At 38.6% G+C, this 27,606-nt stretch overlaps 2 protein-coding genes across 2 annotated transcripts; both read right to left on the minus strand.

Annotated features, from left to right (window-relative positions):
• Positions 1 to 885: 885 nt before the first annotated feature.
• On the minus strand, positions 886 to 21,714 carry ctdnep1a (CTD nuclear envelope phosphatase 1a). The gene is made up of 8 exons (XM_041778766.1): positions 20,984 to 21,714; positions 14,816 to 14,882; positions 7,472 to 7,590; positions 7,301 to 7,372; positions 6,991 to 7,107; positions 6,791 to 6,902; positions 4,605 to 4,689; positions 886 to 2,157 (listed from the first exon to the last, which is right to left on the minus strand). The coding sequence occupies exons 1-8, from the start codon at positions 21,086 to 21,088 to the stop codon at positions 2,097 to 2,099; spliced, it is 738 nt and encodes a 245-aa protein (XP_041634700.1). The 5' UTR covers positions 21,089 to 21,714; the 3' UTR covers positions 886 to 2,096.
• A 2,295-nt stretch (positions 21,715 to 24,009) lies between these two features.
• Positions 24,010 to 27,527, minus strand: elp5 (elongator acetyltransferase complex subunit 5). Its single transcript, XM_041779551.1, has 8 exons — positions 27,211 to 27,527; positions 27,031 to 27,091; positions 26,832 to 26,912; positions 25,134 to 25,345; positions 24,805 to 24,980; positions 24,628 to 24,723; positions 24,424 to 24,524; positions 24,010 to 24,331 (listed from the first exon to the last, which is right to left on the minus strand). The coding sequence occupies exons 1-8, from the start codon at positions 27,263 to 27,265 to the stop codon at positions 24,223 to 24,225; spliced, it is 891 nt and encodes a 296-aa protein (XP_041635485.1). The 5' UTR covers positions 27,266 to 27,527; the 3' UTR covers positions 24,010 to 24,222.
• Between the last annotated feature and the right edge of the window lie 79 nt (positions 27,528 to 27,606).

The following is a 27,606-nucleotide window of genomic DNA, read 5'->3' on the forward strand; positions in this document are numbered from 1 at the left end:
CTCTGATCATCCTCCAGTCTCTGGAACCTTGATTTCCAAATGAAAATAAAATCTACTTTCATTAGAAAACATGACTTTGGTCCACTGAGCAACTGTCCAGTTCTTTCTCTAGATAGCCCAGGTGAGAAGCTTATAATGTTGGCTGGGGTTCAGGACCAGTGCAACACTAAAAACACAACACCAGTGAAACATTTCCTGGACCCATCTGTGTGGTGACACTTGATCCACTGACTCCAGCCTCAGTTCACTCCCTGCGAAGCTCCATTGAGTTCTTGAATCTGCTTTATCAATCCTCTTAAGGCTGAGCTCATCCCTGTTGCTTGTGCTCCTTTTCTTGCTGCACTTTTTCCTTCTAGTCAGGTTTCCATGAATGTGTTTTGATACAACACTCTGGGAACAGCCTGCCCTTTCAGCAGTGACCTTCTGTGGCTTACTCTCCTTGTAAAAGATGTCAATGACTGTCTTCTTCACAACTGTCAAGTCAGCAGTCTTTCCCATGGTTGTGGTTGTGTGAACTGAGCTAGAGTGAGAGAATGAAGGCCTGCTCTGGAATATTTTTCTAATTGAATAAGAACCTGCACAGCTATTGAATTTGTGTAATCTATGGAAGTAACTGAGTTTAAATAATCCCAAATTATGTCAGTTTTCGTCATTTGCTGCCCAAAATGCTTCTGGGGGTATGACACAAGTAGGGAAGACAAGTATTGTTAATTTCTACCCTGATACTTTCCATGTATTTGGAAAAACCTGGACCAAAGAGTTCCCCATCATACCACAAGATGGCAGCAGATCACAGTTACTGAAGTCATCTGACAAGCTGGAAAGAAGTGATGTAACAAGGATGAAATGCATTTAAAGAAAAAAGCTGGATAGTAACTGGTCGATACTGACAAGTGTTTTATTAGTAACACAGACCTGGAGACAGAGCCAATAAGAAGCCGCTGTGAGCCTTGACGAGACTGACATTGTTCAGAAGGCATTTAAAGACGGAGGGTTTAATAGTTGAACCCTTACAGAAAGCGGAGCAGGTAAAAACTGAAGTAGGGGAAAAGGCTGCAAATTTGAATCAAATACAAAAAACCAACTGCAACAAAAAAACAGAAGGGGGTAAAATAAGTGCAATTCCTATTTGATGAAATAAGGATGGCATCAAATGGCAAAGGGGGAGAGCAAAATGTTGTGGTATGCAGAAGTTGTACTATCATATATTATAAGAGAGAAACAATCAGATATGGAGAGGCGGCACGGCAGTCCACATATCATCACAACCTTTTTTCTCACAACTTTTTCAGCCGTCTTTATCACAGAGTCCCACAAGGAGCTTTGGGAAAGAGTGACTGAGAAAAAATACAACAGGCTGTGTGGCTTTTAGTCCAGAAATATGCCTGTGGATGGTTTGTTGCAAGCAGAAGTCCATCAGTGACACCGTCGAAGATGATCCTTTCTTCTTCAAGGGGAAAAACGTACCTCAAGAATCGATCACACTGTCGAGCTGTGAGGTTAATCTAAAAACGGGGGCGGTTCGTTATATTCCTCGACTCAGATGCTCCGAGCAGTTAAGACAGGGAATCGATGTGTTGTCTGCTGAGGTGCAAAGTCCAGAAATGATGGAGGAGAAGAAGAAATAATAATGTATTAATTGTCTTTGTTGCTTTGCTGATTCTCCTTTTGTCCCTCCCTCCCAATTGTCAAAAAAGTTTAAAAAGGACTAACGAAGTCAGCAAGCATTCTCCCGACTCACGTACACAGGCGCACCTTCATTCGCACACAGTCAGTATCAGGAGCGATAAGGCAGAGAAGGCTCCGTTTTGTTTGAAAAAAACAAAAAAAAAAATACAAATAAAGATTCAAGAAGAAAAAAAAACAAAAACAACAAGCTGGCCCCCCTGCCCTCCTCAGTAGTTTTTGGGCTCTGGTGATCCCGTACTGTTCGTCCCGCGTTAGGCGGTCGCCCCAACCCTCGACTCCTCAGGAACACGTCTGAGAGGCTTGCAGAGGGATGGTGGGTCGTCTGTGTGGGAACGGAGGGCAGGAAGGAGGCCGGCGGAGAAGGAAGGGGCTGGTCAACAAGCCCCACCCTCTCCTGGTTCAGCCAATCACCAGAGCCGGTGCTGGTGAAGGTTTCGACTGAGGACGGAGCGGACATCAGCGGTAAACCTGGACGATGGAGAGTGAAAGAGGGGAAATAAGTTAATAGAGATGCCCTTTCCTTTCGGCTTGATATTGATATCAGCAGATCTTAGCTTTAAAGGTGATGTCAGCACTGGCAAATCTGAACATTTCTCCACTCACATTTTGAGATTTTGAATGGAAATTTTAAGAAATTTCAGGGAATTCATCTAGATGTTTGGGTTATTATTTCTACTAACTTTGGAGGAATGTATTAGCATTTTTTAAAATATAATAAGAAATTTGAGGGGGGATTTTCCAGAAATCTTTCAGGATTTCAGGATCAGGAATGTTTAGGCTTTATGCTACATCACATCACTGATACATTTAGGGGAATATTTGAGGAAATTTTGTAGTAATTGCCATGGAATACTTAGAAAAATATGGTCAAGAGTTTTTACAGAACTTTTACATCATTTCTTTTTACATTTTAGGGAATTTGTTTGGATTTTGGAGGGGAAAAGGCCCAAAAAATCCCAAACTTGTCATGAAATTATTTTTCATGCTTGGGCTTAACAAGTCCCTGTGGTCCATGTGCGGAAATTTGTGGACATCATTTTTGATAAAAACGAATTCCTTTTCAAAGACTAGACTTAGCTTTGAAGTCTGTCAGGTCCTACTGATACTGAATAAGTGGGGGAAATTAAAAATGCATTCCAAACAAAAGCTCGGGTCTCAGGAGGTTAAAGTGTGTTTTTAAGTTTAGGTTGGAACTATATTTGGAAATACTGGCATACTGTATCTCAGCAAAACCGATATGGTGCATTATTTTGCATGGAGATGGAGTTAGATGTTTAGTAGCTTAGCTTAGCATAAACATTTGGGCTGTAACAGTATTTGTATCTGTTCTGAAATGTCAGTGTTTGGAGATCATGTTTTGTACACCTAGTCAAATAACATCAGTCTAAACAGAGTAAAAAGGCAGACACTCATGGCCCCTACACAGGGGTGGACGTTCTGTTTCTTACTGTTTGCTAACCACTAGTAAACAACAAATAAAGTTACAGCAGTCACAACAAAATACAGAAAGAAGAAATGTTACATCAAAAAAGACAGTCTTATCTCTCCTCAACTTCTCTGTGCTGCTTTTAGAAAGCTTTTGGATACAAAAGCAGAGGGTTGAAGACATTACTGATGCTAGTGCATTTTAAAGGCTACGCAGATATACAGTAGCAGTGTAGTAACAGTAGTGTGTTCAAAGTATTCCAACCTTTTTGTGTTTATTATTAACCAGTTCATGGGCCATTACTGGTTCACACAAGTGGTGATTTAGCACAAATAATCCCTGCATCCACTGTTCTTTAACAACCACATGACCAAAATAAAAAAAACAAAAACAAAAAAACCCCCCAACTTTAAATATAACTTTAAATAACTTAAAACTTTTACAACTTCAATTCCAAAAAAGTTGGGGCATCATCTGGCAGAAATATGCAAGGACTTCCCTGAAAGGGATGTTGTCTATATGGGAGCATGTGTTGCTCTAAAACCTCTAGATATTTTTCAGCATTGACAGTGCCTTCCCATATGTGTGAGCTGCTCACACCATAGGTACTAATGCAACCTCATACTATCAGAGATGCAGGGTTTTGAACTGTGATAACAGGCTGGATGGTCTTTCTCCTCTTCAGTCTACAGGACACAGTGTTTGTGGTTTCCAAAAGGAATTACAAATTTTGATTCATCTGACATCAGAATAGTTTTCCATTTAGCCTCAGTCCATTTTAAATGAGCTTTGGCCCGAGAAGACGGCAGCATTTCTGGATCGTGTTCACATATGGCTTCTTCTGTGCATAAAAAGCTTTAACTTGCATTTGTGGATGGCATGGCAAAGTGTTGACAATGATTTCTAAAAGTGTTCTGGAGCATTTTCAGCCGTGTGTTGCCCTGTCCCTACTTTTTTGAGATGTGTTGCTGCCATCAAATTCAAAATGAGCTAGTATTCACTGAATGTTAACAGCTCTCCGTTTCAACATTTGATATGCTGCAAATGTTCTATTGTGGATAAAGTATGGGTTTATGAGATTCACATTTTGTTTGATTTACACTTTCTTTCAGCTTTTTGGGAATTACGTTGTACATGCTTATTTTGAAGCAGGAGATTTATTACTCTTAGTGCTGCTTTTTATTTAATGTTCTGTACAGACTGTACCAACAGTCAGAGGTAGTTTTAAACAACACTAGATGGAACAAACTGGGAATTTTACTACTGACAGGTAAAATGAATATAGTCAATAAGAGGTAATCACACAATATATGCAGATATGCACAAATAACTAAAACAAGAGCTGACTTTTACCAAATTACTACAAGTCAAAATCAAAAAGAAGCAACATCTGTAGCTGTTAGTTTGCACCCCTAAATGAAAACAGTACACATACGATTTACAGCGCACACACCATTTGCTTTCATTCAGACCTCATTACTCCTCTTACCTTAGTGCATCCAGCATAGGCAGCAAGTTAAGAAGTGCTGTGTCACTAGGGTCGCTGAACCAGGACTTGATGGGTATTGCATTGTCTGGAGGGCAGAAAACCAGTCGTGTCAGAGAAACGGACATGCTTGTGATTTTATTCTGCTGCAGTAAAGGGTTCAGTGAGTGTTGGAGGAGCTGCACATCTTATATACTCTTACTGCATCCACAGTACAAGCCGGATAGTGGGAATCAGACGCTCTCTTATTTGACATCATCACATGGTTGATGTGTTTAACACAAAAACTCACTTCAGTTTAATACATGTACACAGAATACAAACAGCTGATGATACCTCAAACCTTCTCTGTATACTTTTGAATATGGTCATTTACCTTTTTAATACAAAACAGATACTAAGAAGACAAATGTAAAATTTCTTTGTACCATCAACAGTGTAAAACTATGAGACTCTCTGTTGAGTCATAAAGGGCAAAGAAAAGCAGTAAATTGCAGCTTTTTTGACAGAATGAGAATTTTTCTAAGACTTTCTTTTTTAAAATAGCTTGGCAGATATGTTCCTCTATGTTTGTCTGAAAAGTTCAAACATGATATTTAGTGCCAAAGGGTAATCTATTTTTATGTATTGGTCAAACCAAAACATTCCCTATCTGTCATAAATAACAGAGCAAGCAGCAAATCTTCTTTTTTAGATTGAATCAAACTTTTCTCATATTTATGCTTGAAAATGGCATAAATATGAGAAGTCTTTTTCAAAATAGTTGGCAAATTATGTTATTCCCATCTTCTAAGAATCATCGCTGCTCTTACACTAGTGCAATATGCAGATGCATCTAAACACATTAGAACGTCAAGTAAAAGGTCATTCTCCCTGTGATTTACTTCAAAAAGTGAAAATTCATCAAGTCTAGTTTCAACTCATACAAAGGGAAATATTCCAAGACTTTATTTTGTTTGATTCTTGATGATTGCAGCTTACAGCTCATGAAAAATCTAAAAGTCATGACCTCAAAATATTAGATTATTATGGAAAAGTCCAAGTAGTAAAGGTTTCCTGAGGCTCCATTCTCTCACTCTGGTTTAGTTCACACAACCACAACCATGGGGAAGACTGCTGACTTGACTCTGTCCAGAAGACAATCATTGACACCCTCCACAAGGAGGGTAAACCACAGAAGGTCACTGCTGAAAAGGCGGGCTGTTCTCAGAGGCTGTATTAAAACATATTCATGGAAAGTTTACTAAAAGGGAAAAGTTTGATATGAAAAGGAGCACAAGCAACAGGGATGAGCCCAGCCTTCAGAGGACTGTCAAACAAAGCAGATTCAAGAACTTAGAGGAGCTTCACAAGGAGAGTACTGAGGCTGGAATCAGTGGATCAAGAGCTACAAAACACATCTAGGATATGGGCTAAGAGTGTTGTGTTCTTAGTGTTGAGCCACTCCTGAACCAGTGACAATGTTATAAGCTTCTCACCTGGGCTAAAGAGAAAAAAACCTCACTGACCTGCTGAACCCCCACAGAGAATCTCAGAGGACATGTCAAGAGGAAGATGAGAGACAATAGACTCAACAATAAAGACGAGCTGAGGGCAGCAATCAGTGCAACCTGGGCTTCATAACACTGCAGCAGTGCCACAGACTGACTGGCTACATGTCATGTCACATAGATGCAGTTATTTGTGTAAAGGGAGCTCCAACCAGTTACTAAGAGCATTAATGAGCAGATTTTTGGACTAGTGTTTTGTGATATTCAAATATTTTGAGACAGTGAATCTTTAATTTTTGTAAGCTGCAATCATCACGATTAAAACAAAAAAGTCTTTAAGTATTTCACTTTGCATGAGATTAATCTAGAATCTCTGGAAATTTTTTGCGATCCACCTGTAAATTTAAGAAAAGTTGTCATATTCCAACATTACATTATATTTGTAAGTTTGTAGTTTTCCATCATTAATGCTTGTGCACAGAGATCAAAGTTACCTGGAGTCAAATTCTTTAAATGCGCTCACTCATCTGGACAATAAAAGCTGATTCTAAATCTGAACCCCTTCCCCTGCTGTACCAAACTTTCGCGCAAAATGCAATCTTAATATTTAATGTACAATAACTCCCCTTTAGGTTCCCCAACAGCTTTTCTTGGTGCAAATGTGCACAGATAAACAGTGAATCAGGCTTTGCATCTTACCTGGATGGCTTCGATAAGCACCAGGCGAGTTGTCCAGGATGACGATACTGGACAGGTCATCGTGTACTACAGACAAGTCTTTAATATAACTACCTAGATCCAATGTACAATGCTGGGGAAAGAGACAGAAACACTGACGTCACTGACTGCATCAGGATAAAGACAAAGAGGCTGAACAGTCTCATCTTTACTCTGAGTACCTGTCTGTAGTATCTGCGTTTCAGGATGTTTCTGTTGTTGTCCAGCTTGTCTGCCACCGCTGAGCCGTAGATCTCCATACTAGCCGTGAAAACCACCAGCTCATACCACTGGCTCACCTGTTAACACAGAGAGAGAGAGTAGAGAGCATAACAGTATAAGTAAACTACTAAGTCACAGAGGGTCATTATCCAAAACAAATAGAGTCTGATGATGGTAAAGAGGGCGGTACAATGGAGACAGGATAACAGGTAATCCCAGCAACAAAGGTGTTAATGCTGAGCTTTCTGGAAATAAACACGGCACACTCACCACTTCTAAAAAGAAGTCAACATGTGGCCTTTTATGTACGAAGAATCTAACTGGATGTTTATCAATGACAACCTGCGGGGGGAAAAAGACACCAAAACAGTCAGGTTATCAGAACAGAAAGCTTTAAATATATGTGTTTAACCACGTTTATGGGTGTCTGAGAGCTCGTACTTTGAGGATGAAGTCTGGCGGCGTGCCTGGTCTCACTGTGGGTCTGAGGACCCCGTCATGGTGAGAGTGGATCAGCGTCTCATCCAGGTCCAGAACCAGGATCTTCCTCTTTACTGCATCTGGAGTTTAGCATAAAATATCAACACTTGTGATATTTAAGTCAGGACAACAACATGCACACAACAAACCAAGTTACGGCAGAAATTAGGCTGAACAGGATATTACACAACATTTACGTGTTAGAGTTACATGTGTATGCAGAAAGTAAGGGATCAGCCTTTTCCTCAGTTTCCTAAATTTTGATCTCATAATTTTCTACAATGAGTAAGCACACATATGCTTTAGATTCAGTGATTGATTTATGGCATGACTATTATCTGGGCTGACATTTGGTTGATAATCTTTACTGATGTTTTGTATTGATAGTTAGCAATACGTTAGCTGCTTTAGCTCCACTTCAAGTTGTGTTTTCCCCTTTGGCTGCTCTCAGTGAGCATACTGCATCACTTCATGTTTTCCTACAGTAATTAATAGTGCTCTGCACCCTTTCCTCTTTTCAAAGAGCTAGTGATCCCTGCTGTCATATGACTGCTTGACATGTTCAAGTACAGAAGTCTGATTAATCATTTTCTTTTTAACTGCAGCTTATTTTAGCTGAACTTAGCTTCTTTCGCTACGGCCTTTCCAACTGCCTCTCCCCTCCCAGTGTTCAAAATCTGCAGATATTCCCTGTGTTCCTTTACAAAACATGGTACACATAGCAACATAGTTTATTTCTTACTCTGGAAGTAAGGGTTTCTCAACAATATATAATCAATAATGAAGTGGCGTAGTATTTTTAAATGGCATGTTTGCATCCTATCGTGTTGTAAAGCTTACACTAGAATGACTGAGACTTAATTGCAAATTTTTACTGAAAATGCACTCAGAGAAGATCTAAATGTATTCAAGTCACTGCAGGGAAAATAAACAGACTCATTGAAACCCTTCAGAAAGCTGTGTGACAGCATGGGAATTTTTGAGGTTTACTTTAAAAACTTAAACTAAGTTCATCGGGTACCTTTTGATTTGTTAATAAGGATTGTTATGGATAATCCTGGTCCTTTAAATTTGTCACAACTAAATTCTTTCACTTCAGATCATAATGGTGTTCTTTATCTGCAACAAAGCAACAAATTTCCTCCAACAGCTGGAAGGGAAACTAAAGCACTGACTGGATTTTTTATTATGTCTCAAGCTGTTTGAACCAGCAGAGTAAACACAAACACAAACTGAATTTACTTGACTTAAATGGTAACAAACCAGTTATCAATACTGCTTTCCAGGAACACCTGTCACATGACTATCATTCAAGATGAGTCGATAAAGTCCTGATATCAGATATTAGTCCAATCCAAACTCAAATAGCTAGATCAGGTTTAAGTGACTGTGTCAATTCATAGAGTCGATAATCAAGACAGATCTATACACCTCATTTCTCTGCTATCCTGTGTTTACAGTCAGCACGTGTATGTACTACATCACTGTCCTCGGTTCACCAGTATAAGCCCCTTGTTACACTTGTTACATATACAACCTCTACAACTACCGGCATTTATTCAGCTCATTTTTTGAGGGTTAGGGGTATGACTATGAATTTAAACATATGAAAATAGCAGGCACAACAAAACTAAATTGCTAAGCAGTTAACTTTGCATTGTTAAGAGAGGGGAAACGTGCAGTGATGTGTTGAGAGTGACAAATCACTTGGAACCAACCACAGCGCGGTTTGTCAAATAAACAGCAGCTCCATGAGTTCACTGATTTCTATGATTAAAGGCAGATGCTCGGTAAGCCAGCTGTTATTTGAGTACGACATAATAAGATTAAAAATAAACAATAATGTTTCTTAAAGCTTGTTTTGTTAATTTTTAAGATCATTCAGACTATCAAATAACCTGACATGCCAGATGTATTTGTTTGGCACATCTATCTATAAAACCTCTCATAGACAGTGTTTGGGAAAGGACAGAGCCTTTGAAAAAACTTGGAGGGTGACTGGATGAATGTTCTGTGTGTCACATCTCTACAGGACAATCAGAGCAACCAAACATGTGATGATTACTCTTGCCGAATCCTGTTGTAAGTAGAGCAAAAAAATTGCTTCCACAAAAAAAAATAACTCAACGTTGTTCTTTGTTCTTCTTTTAATGAAAAAATGTCGTCTGATAAAACTGACTCAAGTAGCATCCATGCTAATCTCTTCTGCTTGTTGCTGCTTGCTTACGTCAAGTCCTCTGCGCCCTAAATTACTGCCTCTTACTCCTGATTGGTCCTGTCACTCACTGACAGGGCCCAATCTATTTAGATTGGAGCTTTGCAAGATGTGAAAGACGGAAACAGGCATATCCATCTGCTTTGCAAGGTTAACTCTCAGAAGGATGCAATGAGAAACCTGTCACAGATGGAGTTGATCTTGAGATAAAGGAAAGGTTCTCTTTTTTTTCTTGTTAACTAAATAACCAATCTGTTGGTCGGTGTGTTGGTGTAATTTCAGTTGACCAAGTTTTAATTTTTTGCAACTACAGCCCTATTGATTACAGGTTGTTAATTTAATGCTGGTATTGAATCTGTATCAGCAGATACCACAACCCAGGAATCAGATCAGTACTGGAGCTTATAAAGCCGGACTGGTGCATCACTGCCTCGGATGCAACGTTATTTGACAATAGCTGATGTTCGTCAACAGAGTTTATATCCACCATTATAAACAGGGTTTATATGACTTCAGCATCATTTTTTTTTTTTTAGAAAAATCTAATAACTTTGGGAAATTATGAAATGATCATTTCATAAACCCAGTACTACGACACAAAATTGGGTAGTTTTCCATTTCTGTTAACAATTAACCTTGAGCGTGGGACGCAGATAGGTCTAGGTCGTGCTACAATGTACACGAGAAACCTGGGTTCAAGTCCAGCCTGTGGCTCTTTTACCACATGTCAATTCACACTCTCTAGTCCATGTTTCTAACCCTGTCCACTCTCCTATTTCTTTAATAAAGACAGGAAAGGCCCAAAATACATTCATTTAATCTTTTTGAAAATTCCACTTTTACAAGTAAAAAACACAAAACAACAAAAAAAACACTTTAAGTGTCTTAAGGGGCGCTGAAAGTAATCTATAGTTGCAGTGTTGTTCACTATCCAAGTAAAATTAGAACAATTGACCATATTAGCCTGTTTTCCTCTACTTCTGTGCACAATGATGCACGTCTTCTATTTTCCCTCTACAGTGAACCTATGATTTATTAACAATAAAAATCAGATTGTTTCTTATCACTGATTTACTTCCATGAAGAAATTATAATAAGCATGCATGTTACGGTTTCTCCTCAGACCATAGTGCAGTGTCAATGCAGGACACATGAGTAAAAGCTGTTCTAAATAGTGAGTCCTGTCCTGACAGGTTCTTTGACTAATTAGGCCTACATCATTAGCACAAGTCCTGTCATCACTTTTATTACATCTCCAAACCCAGGCAGGAGTGCTGCTGGAATAACTCTTAAAGGGATATTTCACTATTTTTGAAGCTGGGTTGTATAAGTTACACAGCAAAAGCAATGACATTAGCCTCCTTAGATTTCATTGTGCATTGCCCCTTTACTGGCACTGCCAAGGAAGCTAAGCTATACAGGGCTCCAGACAGGTACCGCTGCTCTGCATGATTTAGCGAAAAGATAATAAACATGCCCACATTACAACAAATACTGTTTTACATGGTAAATTAAAGGGATAGTGTGGGTATTTTTTAAATACCCTGGAATACTGTATTATCACGTAAGCTAATTGTGATAAGTACCGTATCGTGGGTTGAGTATATTTTTACATCCCTGGTTAGAACGAACTATTATGACAGCAAAGAAACAACATTAAATCCAACATTAAAGTACACTCCCATCCATATGTAAAAGTTAGACCCCATTTTTATTGCTTAGTAGATGATCACATGACTGCAGAGAGTGTCATCACAATATAATGTTATAATATTTTTTGTTGGCATTTTCTTCGACATATGACAGAGCATTGTGAGACGGATTCAAACCCCGCTGTAGACACAGTAGCGATAACTTCATTAGTTGATGGTAAAAGTAGCCTTTCTTAACTAACTGAATGGAAGGACTCAGCGGACTCCTGAGACTGGACCTGGATCTCCAGCTGAGGTCAGCGTAGTGAATGAGAGGCGAGTAAAGTGGAATTGAAATACAATCTTTACTCTAAGTCAAGAGTGTGCTTTTCAATGAGCTCTCTAAAGACAGGAGGAAAGTTCATTCACACACGCCGGACCATGCCGGTCTGTCTGTGTGTGCTGCTGCATGTAACACTTTGCATTTCCTCTCCACATCAACACCACAACCACCGCTCATCACTCAAAGAGCCAGAGCAGGAAGGAACTTTTTTTTTGCAACACTGTCAAGCTGATTTGACATTTTCCTGCTACCATGATACATTTTAACTCAGGTCTTTTTTTTTGTCCTGAAAGCTGTTTATGTAGCTCTGTGGCTAACCATCTGTAGCCAAATAAAACACTCCTAATTTTAGCGTTACCATTACAGTCCCGAGAAACATGTTGGTTTGTTTGTTCGCTTCTTAGAAAGGGCTTTTTGTGCAGTTAAACTTAAAAGTCAAAATATAGCTTACATTATGAAATAACAGTATTTATAGTGTTCTGTGTATTTCTCACCAGTCAGTTAAAAATAAGGCAGGTGTGCTTCTGAAGGTGTATGCCTTTGAGGAGTCTTGAAATAATAACAAGAGTCTGACAAGTACATTGTTCTGCTTGTTTATCATATAGTATGGACTAGACCTGGGTTCAAAAGATCGATTCTCCGATTCAGATAGATTCTTTTTAAAAAATCCATTATCGATCCATAAAATCCAAAGATCAATCTTTTAATATATGCCTTTTCCCTCACCTGTCGGCTCCTCGCGCTACCAGTCTCAGACTTACGTCACTCACGCAGCCTGAAAGTTGACCTGCACTCACTTCTAAAAGCGTCTGGACTCTGATTCAAGGTTTAAATCTCACGCCCAATCATCTTATTTTGGATATCTGGGTGCGTTATCAATACGAGCTAAATATCCCTTCCTCAGATGGAAACCTCTGCTGGTGCAGCGCGAGCAGCGGAGCTCTACAGGTGGAGAGTGCTTAAGCTGCTGCTGCTACAGACCCGGTACACTCACACACACAATAGTGATCATCTGAGATGCTACGTTTAAGAGGATGAAACCCTGACTGATTTGTGAAACCCCCGTATGTGTCGCGCCATACAGTGTGCTTTATTTTACGACCCCCATTCCTCCATTTCAGGCGCAAATTACGCACGGCCCCACCATTACAGCAGGGAAATGACGGAGCGCTTAGACTAATATTTAGCAAGATATGAGTAACAAACTCACATCTCATGTAGATTTTCTATCAAGTTAGTATAATATAACATTTACAACAACATACAATGTACATAATATGATAGATAACATGGTGCATGTTTCTTTTTATCAGCGCTGTGGGTTCTGCCTTTTAATTAAAGCGCATAGGTGTCTATGGTACACACCTCACAGATAGCAGACAGACAGATTAACATTAAAGCACCACACTGTATGCACTATATCTGAAAATGTGACAATTGATGCAATGTGCAATGTGCAATTAATTGTATATCGTTTTTAAAGGCTGTTTATTTACCTTTTAAATGGGGCCAAGTTCGTAAGGAACATGCATTTGTAGGATGAGCAGCAGAGCTATGTTGGTCGTGCCCATGAAAAATTTGCCAGATCTTCTTTGCCAGTGCCAAACCGCTTATTTTGCTGTTGCTATTGACTCTTGTTTTGAGCTTCTGGTACCTCAAGGTGCTGCCAATCAGGTCCTGTGAGCATGGGCCCTGCTACAGTGGTCAGTAGGTGTCTGCTACAGGAATCGGCATGCCATGTTTGACTGGTCTGGATAGGGCCCGTGCAATAAGACAACTTCAAGCTGTTTTTTCCAAGACTACCAGAGACTCAGAGACTACCTCCAGAATCTGGGAGTGAAGAGGATGGAATGGCCTGCCAGCAGTCCCGACCTCAACCCCCTTCAACACTTGGGGATCAGCTTGGGCGTGCTGGTAGTGCCAGAGTGACACAACACAACCACATTGGCTGACTTGCAGGAAATGCTGTTTGAAGATGCCATCCCACAGCAGTGTGTGACCAAGCTGGCGACCAGCATGAGGAGGAGGTGTCAGGCTGTCATGGCTGTGTACGTTTCTTCCACACGCTACTGAGGCTTCTGTTTGTTAAATGAATAAATTGTTAAATTGTCTGTTTCTTCAGACTTATATCATCCAATCCACCAAACACCAAACAAGAGTCAATGGCAGAATAAGCTGTTTGACATTGGCAGAGAAGATCTGGCAAATTTTTCATGGGCTCATCCTCAAAAGGCATGGTCCATACAAATGTGGCACCATTTAAAAGGGAAATAAATGGGCTATTTTTTTGTATTTATTTACAAAAAATAAAAATATTTTTAAGATAAAAAATAACATAAGAGTATGATAATGTTAAGGGTTTGTATATATATACAAATGGTAAACTTTGTGCCAAGTATTGATGGATAATGTGAGAAAAAGACGTATCGCCCAGCCCTACCATCATGACGCAGCGATACTCTGAAAATCAATATATTAAAAGACAATCTTTTATTTGTGGAAAATCACTGCATGATCTTTACAGGTGAGGGTTTTTCTTTAAAGTCACAAATTGACTATATTAGCTTCCACTGCTACAATAATCATATATTTTTCCTCCGCATTAATCATTTCGCATTTTACATTTACAACTATGGAACAGACTTAGATTTCCTTCAAGTGCTTTCCGAGAGTTCTTGACTAAAACTGTCAGCGAAATGAGTATCCCCATATCTATAAGACCTCAAAAAAGCTCAAAAGATTTACTGATGCAACACTCAACTGTTAGCTATTTAAGTATCCACCATTTAAAATAAATACAGCAATGTGCCTGTTTCCAGGTAGAAAATAAGTAATGTCCTAAAAAAGAAACTAGGCTGAATGTGTGTTTGTGATGTTGCTGATAACTTTTCTTCTCCGCATAAACACTTCTTCCTGGACAGACTGGTTTTAGCTCCAGCAATTCCCACGTTACAAATATGCTGTGGTCTCTCTTTATCTATTATCCCAAAAACATGTGCGTATAGAGGTATACATCACGACAGAACACGATCTGATCTACCACCAAATATGATTTATCAAAGTCTTGCACAAAAGTCCTGAAAGTTAGAAGATCATGAAAGCAATGATGTACTCACTCAGTCTGTTTCTGGAGACGGGTGACAGGGGCAAAGTGTCATATCGAACCGTCTGATACTGGATTATCTGCAGATAAAGGAAGTGAATGACAGTTACAGAACAGATGAGGACAAGCTGAAAATATTACACATTTCCTTGGTTCTCATATACTGAAAAACCAAAGAAAGTTTTCAAATGTGTTATTTATTTTCTTGACTTTAATTTCAGATGAAAACAGGCCCTTAAAAAAGTGTTTTTACTGCTGTTTGAAAGACTCGCATAACAATTTCTGTAAAGAGGCCAGTGTTAGTGTTTAGTAATCCTTCTGGGCATAAACTTTTACGTCATTATACTGCCTGTAATCTGAATCCAATATAAAAGAACTTCATGGCTGAAACGTAACTGAGCTTAGGATGATTTAGATCAAAAGTGAGTCTTAAGTCCTCCAAACGCTGAGTCTTAAAAGTCTAAAAAACATATATATTTAAACGTTCAGACATTTTATTCTTTTCTGAGAGGACAGAGGAGGACACAACACCGGCAAACTGAAAGAAACTCAGTCATGTCCACCCCATGACTTCCTCGCTCCGCTCAGAGACGCTCCTTTCTAGTGCTGCTCTCGCCCGGGGGGCTCTGCACTTTTCTTCACAGGGCTATTTTTATCCCCCCAGCTGTCGGTGGGTGTCAGTGGAGCATGGGGCACACAAAGAAAGAAGCCTTGCAGGGTGACTTTGACAGAGCCTTGGCTGCTTGGTGCATAAGCCTCGGATGGGGGGCCTTCCTATGTGTTCCCTCCCACCACTGCCTGGCAGGGTGAGCTTGGGGGAAGCCTATTGGTGCGAGCAGCTGCTGGGCACCGACAGGGAACCTCGAGGCAGAACTCTGCACCTCAGAGAGCGTCTGTCTGGACCTCAAGCTCAGACTCAGAGATTGCTCTGCCTTCAGACTAGAGATACAGGGGACATTTCAGCTATTCTGCTCTTTAACCCAAGCAACAGGCAAATATTGTCACTGTAACAGGATGTGAATGCCAAGGTGTCCATTGTTGGAAATCAATGGATGTAGCTGAAGCCAAAGCCATTTCACAGTGTAGGACAGCTGCCTCTCTGGAATTCAAAAACTGGTTAAAAGAAAGAGAGTCGCCAAACACTGTGAATACCATCTATATCTATAAATATACTATATTTTATCTCTTTGTTTAACCCACTAATTTACTGTTCAGCACCAAGCTTTTTGGGAGATGCTTCATTGTTTAAGGAACTATAATGTAGAGTTTAATCTTAAATCCTTGTTACAATGTTAACTTCTTTAGACTAGAAAGTGAGAATATTGTTTAGAAAACAAAAGGGAGCCACAGGTGTTTTAATCTGTCAAATACCAAGCCAATTATGTTAGTGACTTTGATGTTAATTAGAAAAAAATGTTGAAACATTTAAATTCTGGTACATTCTGATTATTTCAACCTCATTTTCACAACTTGAATTTAAAAGTGCAAAGATGAATGTGTATTCGCTCATCTGTATTTTAGAGAGCTCACTTTTAACAAGTCAAAATGCCTGTCTCTGTTCTGGGTGCTTTTATTGTGAAAAGCTGCTTGACCTACATGAAGGTGTGAACTTCCAGATCCCCGCTGGAGTGAAGACCGTGATGCAAGTATCAAAAAAGGTTCGTATTAGTTGTAGATTTTCAATACAGATGTGTGTAATTATGACTTTAGATTATCACTTAGAGTAACATTTATTTCAGCTACCATAAAAGCCGCACTTAAGTCGCAGACTATTTTGAAATCTCACAAAGGGGAGAAAGGATTAAATTGTCCTGTGTGGTGATTTACATTACAGGTACATCTAAAAAAATTACAATATCATGATAAAGTTCAATATTTTATGTCACTCATTTCAGAAAGCGAAACTCATGTTATATAGACTCATTACACATAGAATGAAATATTTCCAGCCTTTACTTCTTGAAATGTTGATGATTATGGCTTATAGATGATGAAAACCCAAACTTCAGTGTCCCAGAAAATTTGAATATTATATAAGATCAATAAAAAAAGGATATTTTAAACAGAAATGTCAGGCTTCTGAAAAGTATGTTTATTTCTATGCACTCAATACTTGGTTGGGCCTCCTTTTGCATGAATTACTGCATCTTACTGCACTTGTTGCTCCGCCCACTTTAACTCATCTCCTGTTGTCATTACTTGGAGTGTTCTCTGTCAAATCAGCGCTCCACACGGTATACAAGGTATAGCTATTAAATAATGAGACTGCGCTTATGAGAATGAAACTACGGGGTTCACAGTCACACTGAGTGTTACAGATTAAAGGTTGGGCATTCACACAAAACTGCTCTAAGTTTCCAATAAGTAACACCTTTATTTTACTGCTAGCTACTGATTGAAGTTCATGGTTTTGTGCTCAGGCGTCAGAAAATGATTTGCTTAAAAGTGGAGCAATGCATTAAACCTGAAATTCTTGGTGAAAGTGAACAAAACAGCATGAGAATCTTTTTGTACATTAACTGACGTGGATGAGGAATGCTGCATGTCACGTGCATGTTTGTTTCAATGGCACAAAATATTTTATGAAGGCAGAGAGGATGTCCAAGACGATGAACGTCCCATGCACATCAAAAACTTCTGAAAACTGACAACAAATTGAACAAATCATTTGAAATGATCAACAACCGGGTATAAGAATGATAGCAGATGTGGAATTGATAAAGAGACAGCTCTGCAAGAACATCTGACCATGACAACAGTGTGTGCCACAGTTGTCCCAAAACTTCTGACTCCTGATCAAAAGGAAAAACACAAACAAATTTTATGCCACATAGTGGAAACTTGAAGCAGTTGTGCGTGAATACTGTACCTTTAATATACAACATTTGGTGTGATTGTGAACCATGTGGTTTTATCTGCATAAACATATTCTCATTATTTAACAGCTATACCTACAACTTCCTGTTATCTTTAAATGCACAGCTTTTACATAATAAGGGGGAAAGCAGATAAAAAGTGATGCCAATCCCTGCGGATGTAGTCTGGGTTATGTATCCCAGTATTTTCTGAGCTGTGAAGCCAAAGTGGCGGCTTGCATTACACGATTACACGATAAATGTGGTGAATGGTAGCTGCAGGCACTTGTAGTGATGATATTGCAAGTCTCAGCACTATATCCTGGTATACAAGTCATCCTGGTATATAAACCGCAGCCAGCGTTCTAGATGAAAAAATAGCTATCAAAAGAAAGGGTTGTATACTAAATTTTATGGTTATTATCGACAAAATTAACTGGTTAATGTCATATCTCTGCTGAGGCACTGGAGCCTGGAGATTATGTCTATGCACCCCATGTATAGAGATTATTGTAGTCAAAACAGCCTGGGTTCAAGGCTGGCCCATGGCTCCTTTCCTGCATGTGATTCCACTCTCTCTCCCCATTTTCTGTGACTATCCACAGTCCTATCTCTGCAATAAAAGACCGAAAATAAATCTTCAAAGTTCATGTCTTTCTTATCAAGTTAACAATGTTACATTTTTTGGTTAACTATGCCTCCTTCTGGTTAATCGTAAGGCTTCCCTTTCACGAAATATCGAAAAAACAGGGGCCAATCAGAGCAAAATTACTGTTCACTAAAGCCCAGGTTTGTTGAGATATCTGAAGGAAGCAGCTTGTTCTATTTATACTGGAAAATTTTTGGTCCAAAAAGCAAAATATGATACAGTTAATCCAAAAACAAATAACACAATTAAGATTTTAAACACCTGGACACCTGAACGTTTTGGGGCTTGGCTTAAAAAATAAAGCTAAATTTGACTGATTGTCAAACTTAAATGACATTCATTATTTATTGATTAGTTTGCAGCTAGCTGATGGTGCATTGTGCATGGATAATAGGTGCTATGCAGCATTGAGGTTATTAACAACTTCATCTTCTATTGACTCTGAGAAGTTTGTTAAGCGACCTGATCCCCATAACCAGGATCAAACAGAGCTGTTATGATGTTATGTTATGTGATCTTGTCAGGTGAAAAAAAATGATGAGCCCTAACTACTTGGAGGGGGACTGAGAGAGTAATTAAAGCAGTTAAAACAAACTGGTGCACTCGTCTTTGAATCAATTGTCAGGACTTTTTCCCCATATCACCAGTCATGGTTTCCCATCTATAGGATCACCAACATACATTTCCGGCTCAATAAGCCGCTGCCAGATCATTATATTGTTTCCGTGCATCACATAAAGTAAACAACAGGGCTAAACTGTTAGTGAGAATGAGAGAAACAAGAGGGAGGGAGAGAGAGAACAGTGCGCTCTCTGTGCTGATATAATCCCTCTCACTTCAGCCACAACATGGACTGGACGACTCACTCTCAGGCCCCCGACAAGTGTTGCTGCCGCACAATAAACTGCAGACAAACCTCAAAAGCGAGTTGATTACAACACGCGGGGCACTGCTCAAAGCCTTGTTGGTTTGATACGGAGTTGGAGTCAAAGTCCACGCATATTACAACATACTGTATATATGTATAGCATGTAACGCCACAGCAGCACCTGTATGTGCGTCTGAGTTATAAGCAGGTGGTGAATGCCTGCTTATTGTGGAGCATTTTAGCAACTGAAGGTGATCTAAAACCTGAGTTTGGATTAGAGTGGTGTCCTTGATGTTTTAGTTGAATGAACCATTCATTCAAAGTCAAAACTATACCTAAATTAATAACATTACTGTTGTATGTGGATGTTATGCAAGTTAACAGAACTAACTCTTCAGAAATTGATGGGTTTTTCTTTTTAGGTCATACTGACATTAAAATTAAATAACAACAAGTTTACAGTCAACAACTGTGAGGATTCGTGGACTGTTTTGTAAAGATCTTAATGAAAAGTTTGTTTTTTTTCAAATATAATATTTAGATTTTAAATGGCTATAATCTACTTGATAAAAATGATTATTTTATTAACCGCTCCTTACACTCTGGAAAACTTGTGGCAGGAACTTGTCAGTTCTTCAGACATTTAATGAACTCAGTTCTTTATCAGCTAATTAGCATTTTAGGTTAATTGATATTTTTAAATGCATTTTTGTGGGGATGCATGATATTATTGGCAGATAATGGCTTAAAATGTTGAATATGTTTGCCTATATTTACAACTGATTAATCAGCTATAAATATCAGCATATAATGGCTGTAAAGATTGGCTTACAGAGTTTTAGACCAATTTGCTTAAGTCTTTTTCATTGTTCATCCTCATTCCTTATATTTTAAAGGGTATTCTAAGGGCTTTAGTTTTAGGTCTTAGCTACATTTACATATTGTATCAATATCAGTATTGGCAAAAATGAATTTGAATGAATAATCCGATATTGTGCATCCCTACATTTTCAATATCTCAGGTTTAGATCCAGTATAATCTCCAGCTTTTTGATTAAATAATTTAAAAGAACAGTGGTTTTCAAACTTTTTTTTTTTTTTTGCCCAATGCCTGCCTGAGATCAAGCCAAATTTCAAGGCACATCATAATCATATGTATGCAAAAATATTTTCTTTAATATTGGTAATAGCATCTTTGTCATGGTATAGGTGTACAAGTTCCCACAGCACACCTGGACTTGAATATTGGGTTACTTGGACTGCTACTTTAATTGCTGCGGTATGGAACTGAGTATCCATATAGATACATTTGAACAAGTAACATATAAAGTTTAATTTCACCATCCTAACAACCCTAATCAAAGTAGTATTTGATTTATCACTTATTATCAATTCCAATTTTACACTTAGATGCATCAAGCATGTCTCTGTGTGTCTACTAACATGTAGCATATTTTAGCTTTGACATTAAATCTGCATGCTATGATGCTCCCAACTACCTTTATGCTGGAAGACAAGACAACAAATTTGCCACTGATTTTACTGAGCTTAACTGGTAGATAGACGTATTTGCTTACACATTTACATCATCGAGACATTATCTGACACTATATTGTTTGATGTTTCAAACTGAAACAGAAAGAGCAGCACATGAGAGAAACACAGGTAGGCTGAGCAATCTTGTCAGAGCATGTGAGCCTAAAGATGTTTTTCAGGCACATGGAAACCATGGAAACGGCTAAGATTTGCTCTCATGACAAAGAAACACAACAGCATCAGGTAACAATTATGTTTCAAACCCATTCTCACCGTCCGTAGGTGCTTCCTGAGGATGTACATGATGAAGCCCCATAATCTCGACGTTACGCCGAGAAAAGTGCGGATGCCAAGTAAACATTGCCGGGTCTTCAGCATGTTGATGATCACGCAAAGACCCACAGCAGCCCCACTTCAAGTCTCACTTGATAGCACGCTTTTCCCCAGAGTTTGTGGGTCAATTGGTGGTGGGACTTACTTGCTAGTGATATTCAAAATCCGTCTTTAGCCACAGCCGCCAAACTAGCGATTCAAATTAACCAGAGGCCAAGCAAACGTGTGAGTACCTCGCTCTGCACACTTGTGGCCCAATAAGCATTAAATAAAGTCCATTCGCATTGTAGCTATAAAAGACAAACGTGGACGTGTTCAAAAGAAGCTGCTGCTCGACGGCTGCCTCTGTATGGACCTTAGCACGCAGCTCGTTGACAAGCTAGCTCCGGAGCTAGCTGTGTACCAACTAACGTTAGCTAGTAGCAGCCAAGCTACCGCTAGCTCGACAGGGTGACCACCTTGAACCTAGGACAAAAATACCCCCAAAAAGCTGTGGGGACGCTCGTTGTCAGGCGCCGGTTCAACGTGACTTCACTCTGTGCAGCGTCTGAAGAGAGACAGCTCTCAAAAAAGTTCCCCAAAGTCCAACCGGTCCGGTTAAATTCAGTTTGTAGTCCAGTGGAAATCCGGAATGAAACTGCGAGCCGCCATCGCCGCCTTGCCGTCACTTCCGCGAGGACTCTGTGGTCGCGCGCAGCACGTCCACGTGGATGGAAAATAAACAGACGTGGACGAGCAAGAGAAGGGACTGATAAGTTTGTTTAAATTAACCGGCTTTATTATCCGTTCAACTTTGCTCAGTGTCTGTTTATCCAGATAAGCTCTCTGTGGTTGTGGCGCAGAAACATTTCACAAAGATTTATACATTTTTCAACAGTGGCTTAATTGGAGTCAATACTCTTCTTGGTGCTACTGTGGGTTCAAGTTGTAAAACAATATAACATAAAAAAAAAAAAAAACAAATGGCAGGGCGTTGGTGAAAACCTTTAATTTGTACTGCATATGTTAAAATACTTGCAAGGGGCATTTTTACAGAAATATACAGGAAACGTCAACCGCAACTAATTACTTTAAACTTTTGAGACATTAATTCATAAACTCCCGTGGTACACTTATGAAAATAGCAAAAATAAGATCATATTTTACCAGTTACGTAAGAAGTTATAAAGTAAATATAAACATTTCATATATTTAAGGCCGAGCATCCACACTGACACTAAGAGATCCGAATTATCATTCATTATAATAGTTTGCATACAGGGACATATTTATTTTTTAACTCTTTATTAGGCTGCATTGACAGAATGCATCAATCAGTCCACCCTGTTCTGTTCCCTCACATTGTTTTGAGCTACCAGAATCTATCAGCTTACTGAATTTAATTGAATTTGTAAGTAGTCAGTTAAATACTTTCAAACAATACAATAAACTGGTAAATTCAGTTTGGTTGTAGCTCTAGCCATTTCCAGCACTTCATTATCCCCTCAGAGTTTACTCACTCATATTAACATTAGATTTTTTTTGCCTGTAGTGAAAAAAAAATTCATATGATGCACAATGAAACGTTAAAAGGTTAATTCAGTGAAGATGATTAGAGATAACTGCAAAGTGCAAATATATAACAAAGTCATTGGGTGAGAGGAGGTCTGGGGGTTTCCTTCACAGGATTTTTTTGACAAAAAGCTCTATTTTGATGTTTTTTTTAATGCACTCTGGCTACTTTGTGATCAAATTAATCACTGAAAATTTGAAATGATTGATCAAAATCATTGAACTTTTATGGTTGAAATTTCTGTGCATTTCTTTTACCATTTGTTCAATATAAGACATTATAAATATTATCATTATTATAATAGTAGTAAGTATAGTATATAGTAATTATAATATAATTACAACTACTACTTTTGTTTTTCCTTATTATTTACAATCACTGACAATAGTCATTTCAGTCGCAGATAATGCAGTGTTATACTGCTTTGTTTAACCTCTATTAACTACCACTGTCTGTTTTTCATTTCTTTCTAATAAACTGCCCCCTCCCTCTTTCTCCTTTTCCTATTGTATAGTCTAGTGTCATATTTCTATTTTAATTGAAAGTCATACTAGTTAAAAAAACAAACAAAAAAACAAACAAACAAAAAAACGTTTGGTATAGATAAGATAGACTCAAGTCACAGGCCACACAGGTCCAAATCTGGCCTGTGGCTTCTTTCCCATGTTTCTCCCCCACTCTCTCATCCCTGTTTCTGACTCTATCCACTGTCCTCTCTTTCTAAATAAATGCCTAAAATACTCCAAAATATATCTTTAAAACAATGTTTAGGACTCATGTTGGCGCCCCCTTCAGCGAGGCATCCCCGGTGACCACCTATATTGCCTATGCTTAGGAGCAGCACTGATAAATATTGTTTTTGATACACAACGGTGCAGTACAGTGAATGGATCCCTTTATTGGTATACTGGTCTTTCAATGCAGTTTACTGGATTGTCCTGCTATAGAGATGTGCATTGGGTGCCTATTAAGAAGCTTATCTTTATTTAAGTGATCTGATGTCAGTGTCCCTTATTTATATGGTGTATTTCTGCTAAGGTACCAAAAGATGTGTTTTCTCCAATTCTGGTACATTTCTCAAAATAGATAGTAAAAGACTGTCAATAGCTTAATTATGAATGTCTTACACTAAAAAGTTCTAATCTTTCTCAGCGCTTATGAATGCATGCTTAAACACGCAAATGTTCTTTACTTTTTCCTTTTATTCAAACAAAATTTTTGACTTTTTTAAGAAGACTTCAGATACAGTCAATTCAACTGAGTATAACAAAAAATTTTAAAAAAGCATTTCATAAGTGAAATGTGTATTTCTTTTAAATTTACTCAACATACATAATTAACATGACAAATAACCTCCCAGTAGGTGTAAAATTTTCAACTTTGTGAACTATAAATCAACAAAACAAAGAGGGGATTAAAGCATATATTTATTCAGTGAAATACAAAAACACAATTTGTTCAATAATTTCAAGAAAAACCCTCCTGTTAAGCAACAATAATAGAGATTTTTAGGGCAGTATTTTTTGATGTTTAACCCTCCATATGATCATGTTAAGGCTTTATTCTCTGTGTTGTAAAGGGGAGGAAATAAAAAAAAGTATCTTCAGAGAGTTTCATACACAAAATGCTACACATCAAGATCGTCATCGGGGTCCTCTTGGTCGTAGTCATCGTTTGCATCCGGTTCGTAGAGAATCCGTCCTGAACCTGGCCCGGAGTGCAGCAGAGCGGTTTTCCTGAGAGTAAAAATGGTTTTAGTATTTTATGCTGTCGTAAAAGAAAAACAACAAAGCAGACATGTATGACAACTGCAGAAAAAAAATCAGACTTTTCTTTGCTGAAGACAAAGGGAAGTGCAAGTTTCTCCTTGGCTTCACGCTCTGTTTCTGACAGTCGAAGATTGAAGGTCAGGTTTGCAGTTGGATCTGCCTTTGGAAGCAAAATAAAGAACCTATTAGTCCTGCAATATCAATGCCTTATCATAACTTTATTAGTCAGATTATGATATGTATCAAATTTGTTTGTATCTCACCTCCTGTTCCTCTGTGTCAGTTTGTTTAGGTCCAAGGTGGCTGGGCTTGCTCTGTACTATGACTGTAAAATCCTCATTGATGCTAAAAATCTCCTCCTATGGGCAAAAAACAAAGCTGTAAATCTCTTTAAACTATTTAAGAAGACAGCAGCCACCTAAGAAGGGAAATCTGCATACATCTTGCGTAACTTTCCCAGATTTTGAGCGCTTTGTTATCCTGGCAAGTGCTTCATCTCCCTTTATCCCAGGTGCTACGGTAATGATTGAAGTAGCCAAGTGGCATACACTTCCCACAGTCCCCCTCGGATGCATATCAGCATGAAGCAGAGCAATAATAGCTCTCACAGCTCCCCCTAATGAAAACAAAGAAAAAGACTCTTCTTTTAGTGAAATTACTGCAGTCTTAAAATTCCTCTCAAATAGTCAGTCAAGTTAATTATTCATCTGCATATTGTTTATTTGTCCATAATTTTAAAAAATCAAGCAAACACCTCATGCATTACCACCTTTTCTGAGTTCATGTAGCGTTTTGCAAACAGCAGGAGCACGGTGGTGTCTCAAGATCCATGAAAGAGAGTCAATCACTAAGGTAGCAGGTTTTGATGGTGTTGTTTGTTTGACCAGATGTGAAAGTTTCTCCAAACAAAACTGGTGAGCTGTAAAAGCTGGCTGATCAGTCCAGCCAAGAGGGTCTGTGTAAGCATCATGAAAGTGTAGCCTGAAATGACAAAAAACAAAGGTAGTCAGTTTGGTGATGTGGTATTTGTCTTAGAAATTCAAGATGACAAATTCAAACTCTTATACTGTATATGTTCAAAGGTCTAAAGCCTAAATAAATGTAAAAGCTCTTGTGAGTCACCTTTTGTTTTATTCAAGTTGCTGTTATTTTGTTTTGTTTATTACAAATTCCATCGTGTATATGTGTAAGAAGTTTTTTTGTCATAAAAGTTCTAAACTTCATTATTTTTAATAATTAATTGCACCCCCAAACATCTTCTTCTGGAGGTAGTTCTTCACCAGGAGCCATGTATGTTTTGGGTCTTTATCGTTATGGAAGACAAAGCAACAACCCAGACCCAGTTTTGCTGCTGAATGCTTGAGGTTTTCTTTCAGAATCTTCAAAAAGCCTTCTTTCTTCATGATCCCTATGGCCTAAGAGCTCCAGTTTGGTCTCATCTGATCCAAAGACATGCTTCCAGTATGCACAATCTTTCTCCAGGATGTCCTTTGCATACTTCAGACTGGCTTGAAGGCATCTCTTCTGCAGAAGTGGAGTTTTTCTTGGTCCATTCTTGAGCAGGGCTCTAGTGGTTGTCCTCTTTGAGACTACTATTCCTGATCTGGCTAGTCTGAGCTGACCCAAAGTCATTCACTAGTGTCTTTGCAGTTGTTCTGGGGTTCTGGAGTTTTCTTTCCAGAGTCTTTGAAATCATTCTCTTCCTTCCTCCGCTAGGCTTGCTCTGTACTGTCTGACTCTCTTTGAAATTCTTCATGATACTTCTCATTCCAGTTCTTGACACTTAGAAGCTCCATGATAACATTTTAAATCCTTCTCCTGCTTTGTGAGCATTAACAATTCTTTACTTATGTCTAAACTGAGTTATTTTATTTTTTTGCCATGATGATTTCTCAAGTGACAGCCAAAACCCTTACTAGAGTTTTATATACTTTGAGTAAATTGGGGGATAACCCTCAGTTTTAACTTGATTTTACAGGCTTCGATCATTACAACGTTAAAGCATATCATTGCACAACAGAGGATTGTGCCATGGTTCAACAGAACAGTCACTTCTAATCATTTTAGACCCTGGTAGTCTTTGTGAAATAATTTTCTTTCTTTGTGCTAAGTAAAATAATTTCAACATCCAAAATAAAACTAGATTGTTTATAAAGGGGGCTGATAATTTTGCCCACATCTGTAAAAAGGCTGTTACTAAAACATCCTGTTAATCCACTCATTTGATGCCTACACGCCTGGCAGTGAAATCATTAGACATCAATAGGCATTTGCTCTTTCATGTCATGAGGAAGCACCAACATTATTTTCAGCCTGTTCTCTAACCAACTTAAACTCCCCTCACACAAGCTTTAACCAAGATATAACAGGCAAAGAACAACCAGTAAAACTTAAGTAAATGACTTAAATAACAAAGTAAAAAGCTACTCCAACAGTTGCCCATTAATTGTTAAACAACAGAAGTTACCTCTCAATGGATGGGCCTTTCAATCCATCTTTTATTTCCTCCTCACCAACCTCAAAGCCAAGGACATGGACAGCTTCATCTCTGTTTCCAGAATACAGAAAGGTGGGTTTTATGAATGTTTCTTAACATATGCATAAATCTAAAGCATTCCTTATGATAGAAAAAACATAGCTAGTCGAGCACGCATGTATTTCAATACCTGTTCAATGCTGCATTGATAAAGCTCTTCAGGATGTGTCGACCACAACATCTAGTAGAATCTACAATTACAGACACATTGTAGATAACAGTTGACTGAAGGCTATGCTAATGCTTTATATTTTAACAACAACGTTTATATTATTGTTCACAGTTTAAAAATATGTTTTAAAGAAGTTACCTTGAATAATAAGAACCCCTCCAGTATCAGCACCTTGCAGTAATTCAGTCAACATGATACCACTTCACAACTTGACTTTATCAGTTCCAGGTAGCTCCAGCTAGTTAGCATAACATACTTCTGATTCACAACCTAACAAGTAAGTCGTATTAAAATAATGATTTAACTGCTAAAGTATTATATGTCTCAGTGTACCGAATGGTGAGCACCTGAGGTCACGCAAATTTATACTCCACTGAAAAGTAAAGCTCTCTCTGCCCTTGTAGATACAACATGTTTCGACAAATAGCATGTTTGGAGTTTTCGTATGAAAAAACTACATATCCCAGGAGTCCAAGCCGTTCAATGCTACGCATATATGGGAAATGTTGTTCGGCTGCATGTACGGCCCATGTT

Source organism: Cheilinus undulatus, linkage group 22 (genome assembly GCF_018320785.1).
Source record: "Cheilinus undulatus linkage group 22, ASM1832078v1, whole genome shotgun sequence".
Lineage (NCBI taxonomy): Eukaryota > Metazoa > Chordata > Actinopteri > Labriformes > Labridae > Cheilinus > Cheilinus undulatus.

Excerpts from the sequence above, each read along its gene's own strand:
- ctdnep1a (XM_041778766.1), bottom strand. The coding sequence starts at position 21,088 with ATGCTGAAGACCCGGCAATGTTTACTTGGCATCCGCACTTTTCTCGGC. Across the intron at positions 14,883-20,983 it reads TCAGGAAGCACCTACGGACG|ATAATCCAGTATCAGACGGT; the intron begins GTGAGAATGGGT and ends CTTTATCTGCAG. Across the intron at positions 6,903-6,990 it reads AACGCAGATACTACAGACAG|CATTGTACATTGGATCTAGG; the intron begins GTACTCAGAGTA and ends CTCTTTCCCCAG.
- elp5 (XM_041779551.1), bottom strand. The coding sequence starts at position 27,265 with ATGTTGACTGAATTACTGCAAGGTGCTGATACTGGAGGGGTTCTTATT. Across the intron at positions 27,092-27,210 it reads AGGGGTTCTTATTATTCAAG|ATTCTACTAGATGTTGTGGT; the intron begins GTAACTTCTTTA and ends CTGTAATTGTAG. Across the intron at positions 24,981-25,133 it reads GCTACATGAACTCAGAAAAG|GGGGAGCTGTGAGAGCTATT; the intron begins GTGGTAATGCAT and ends TGTTTTCATTAG.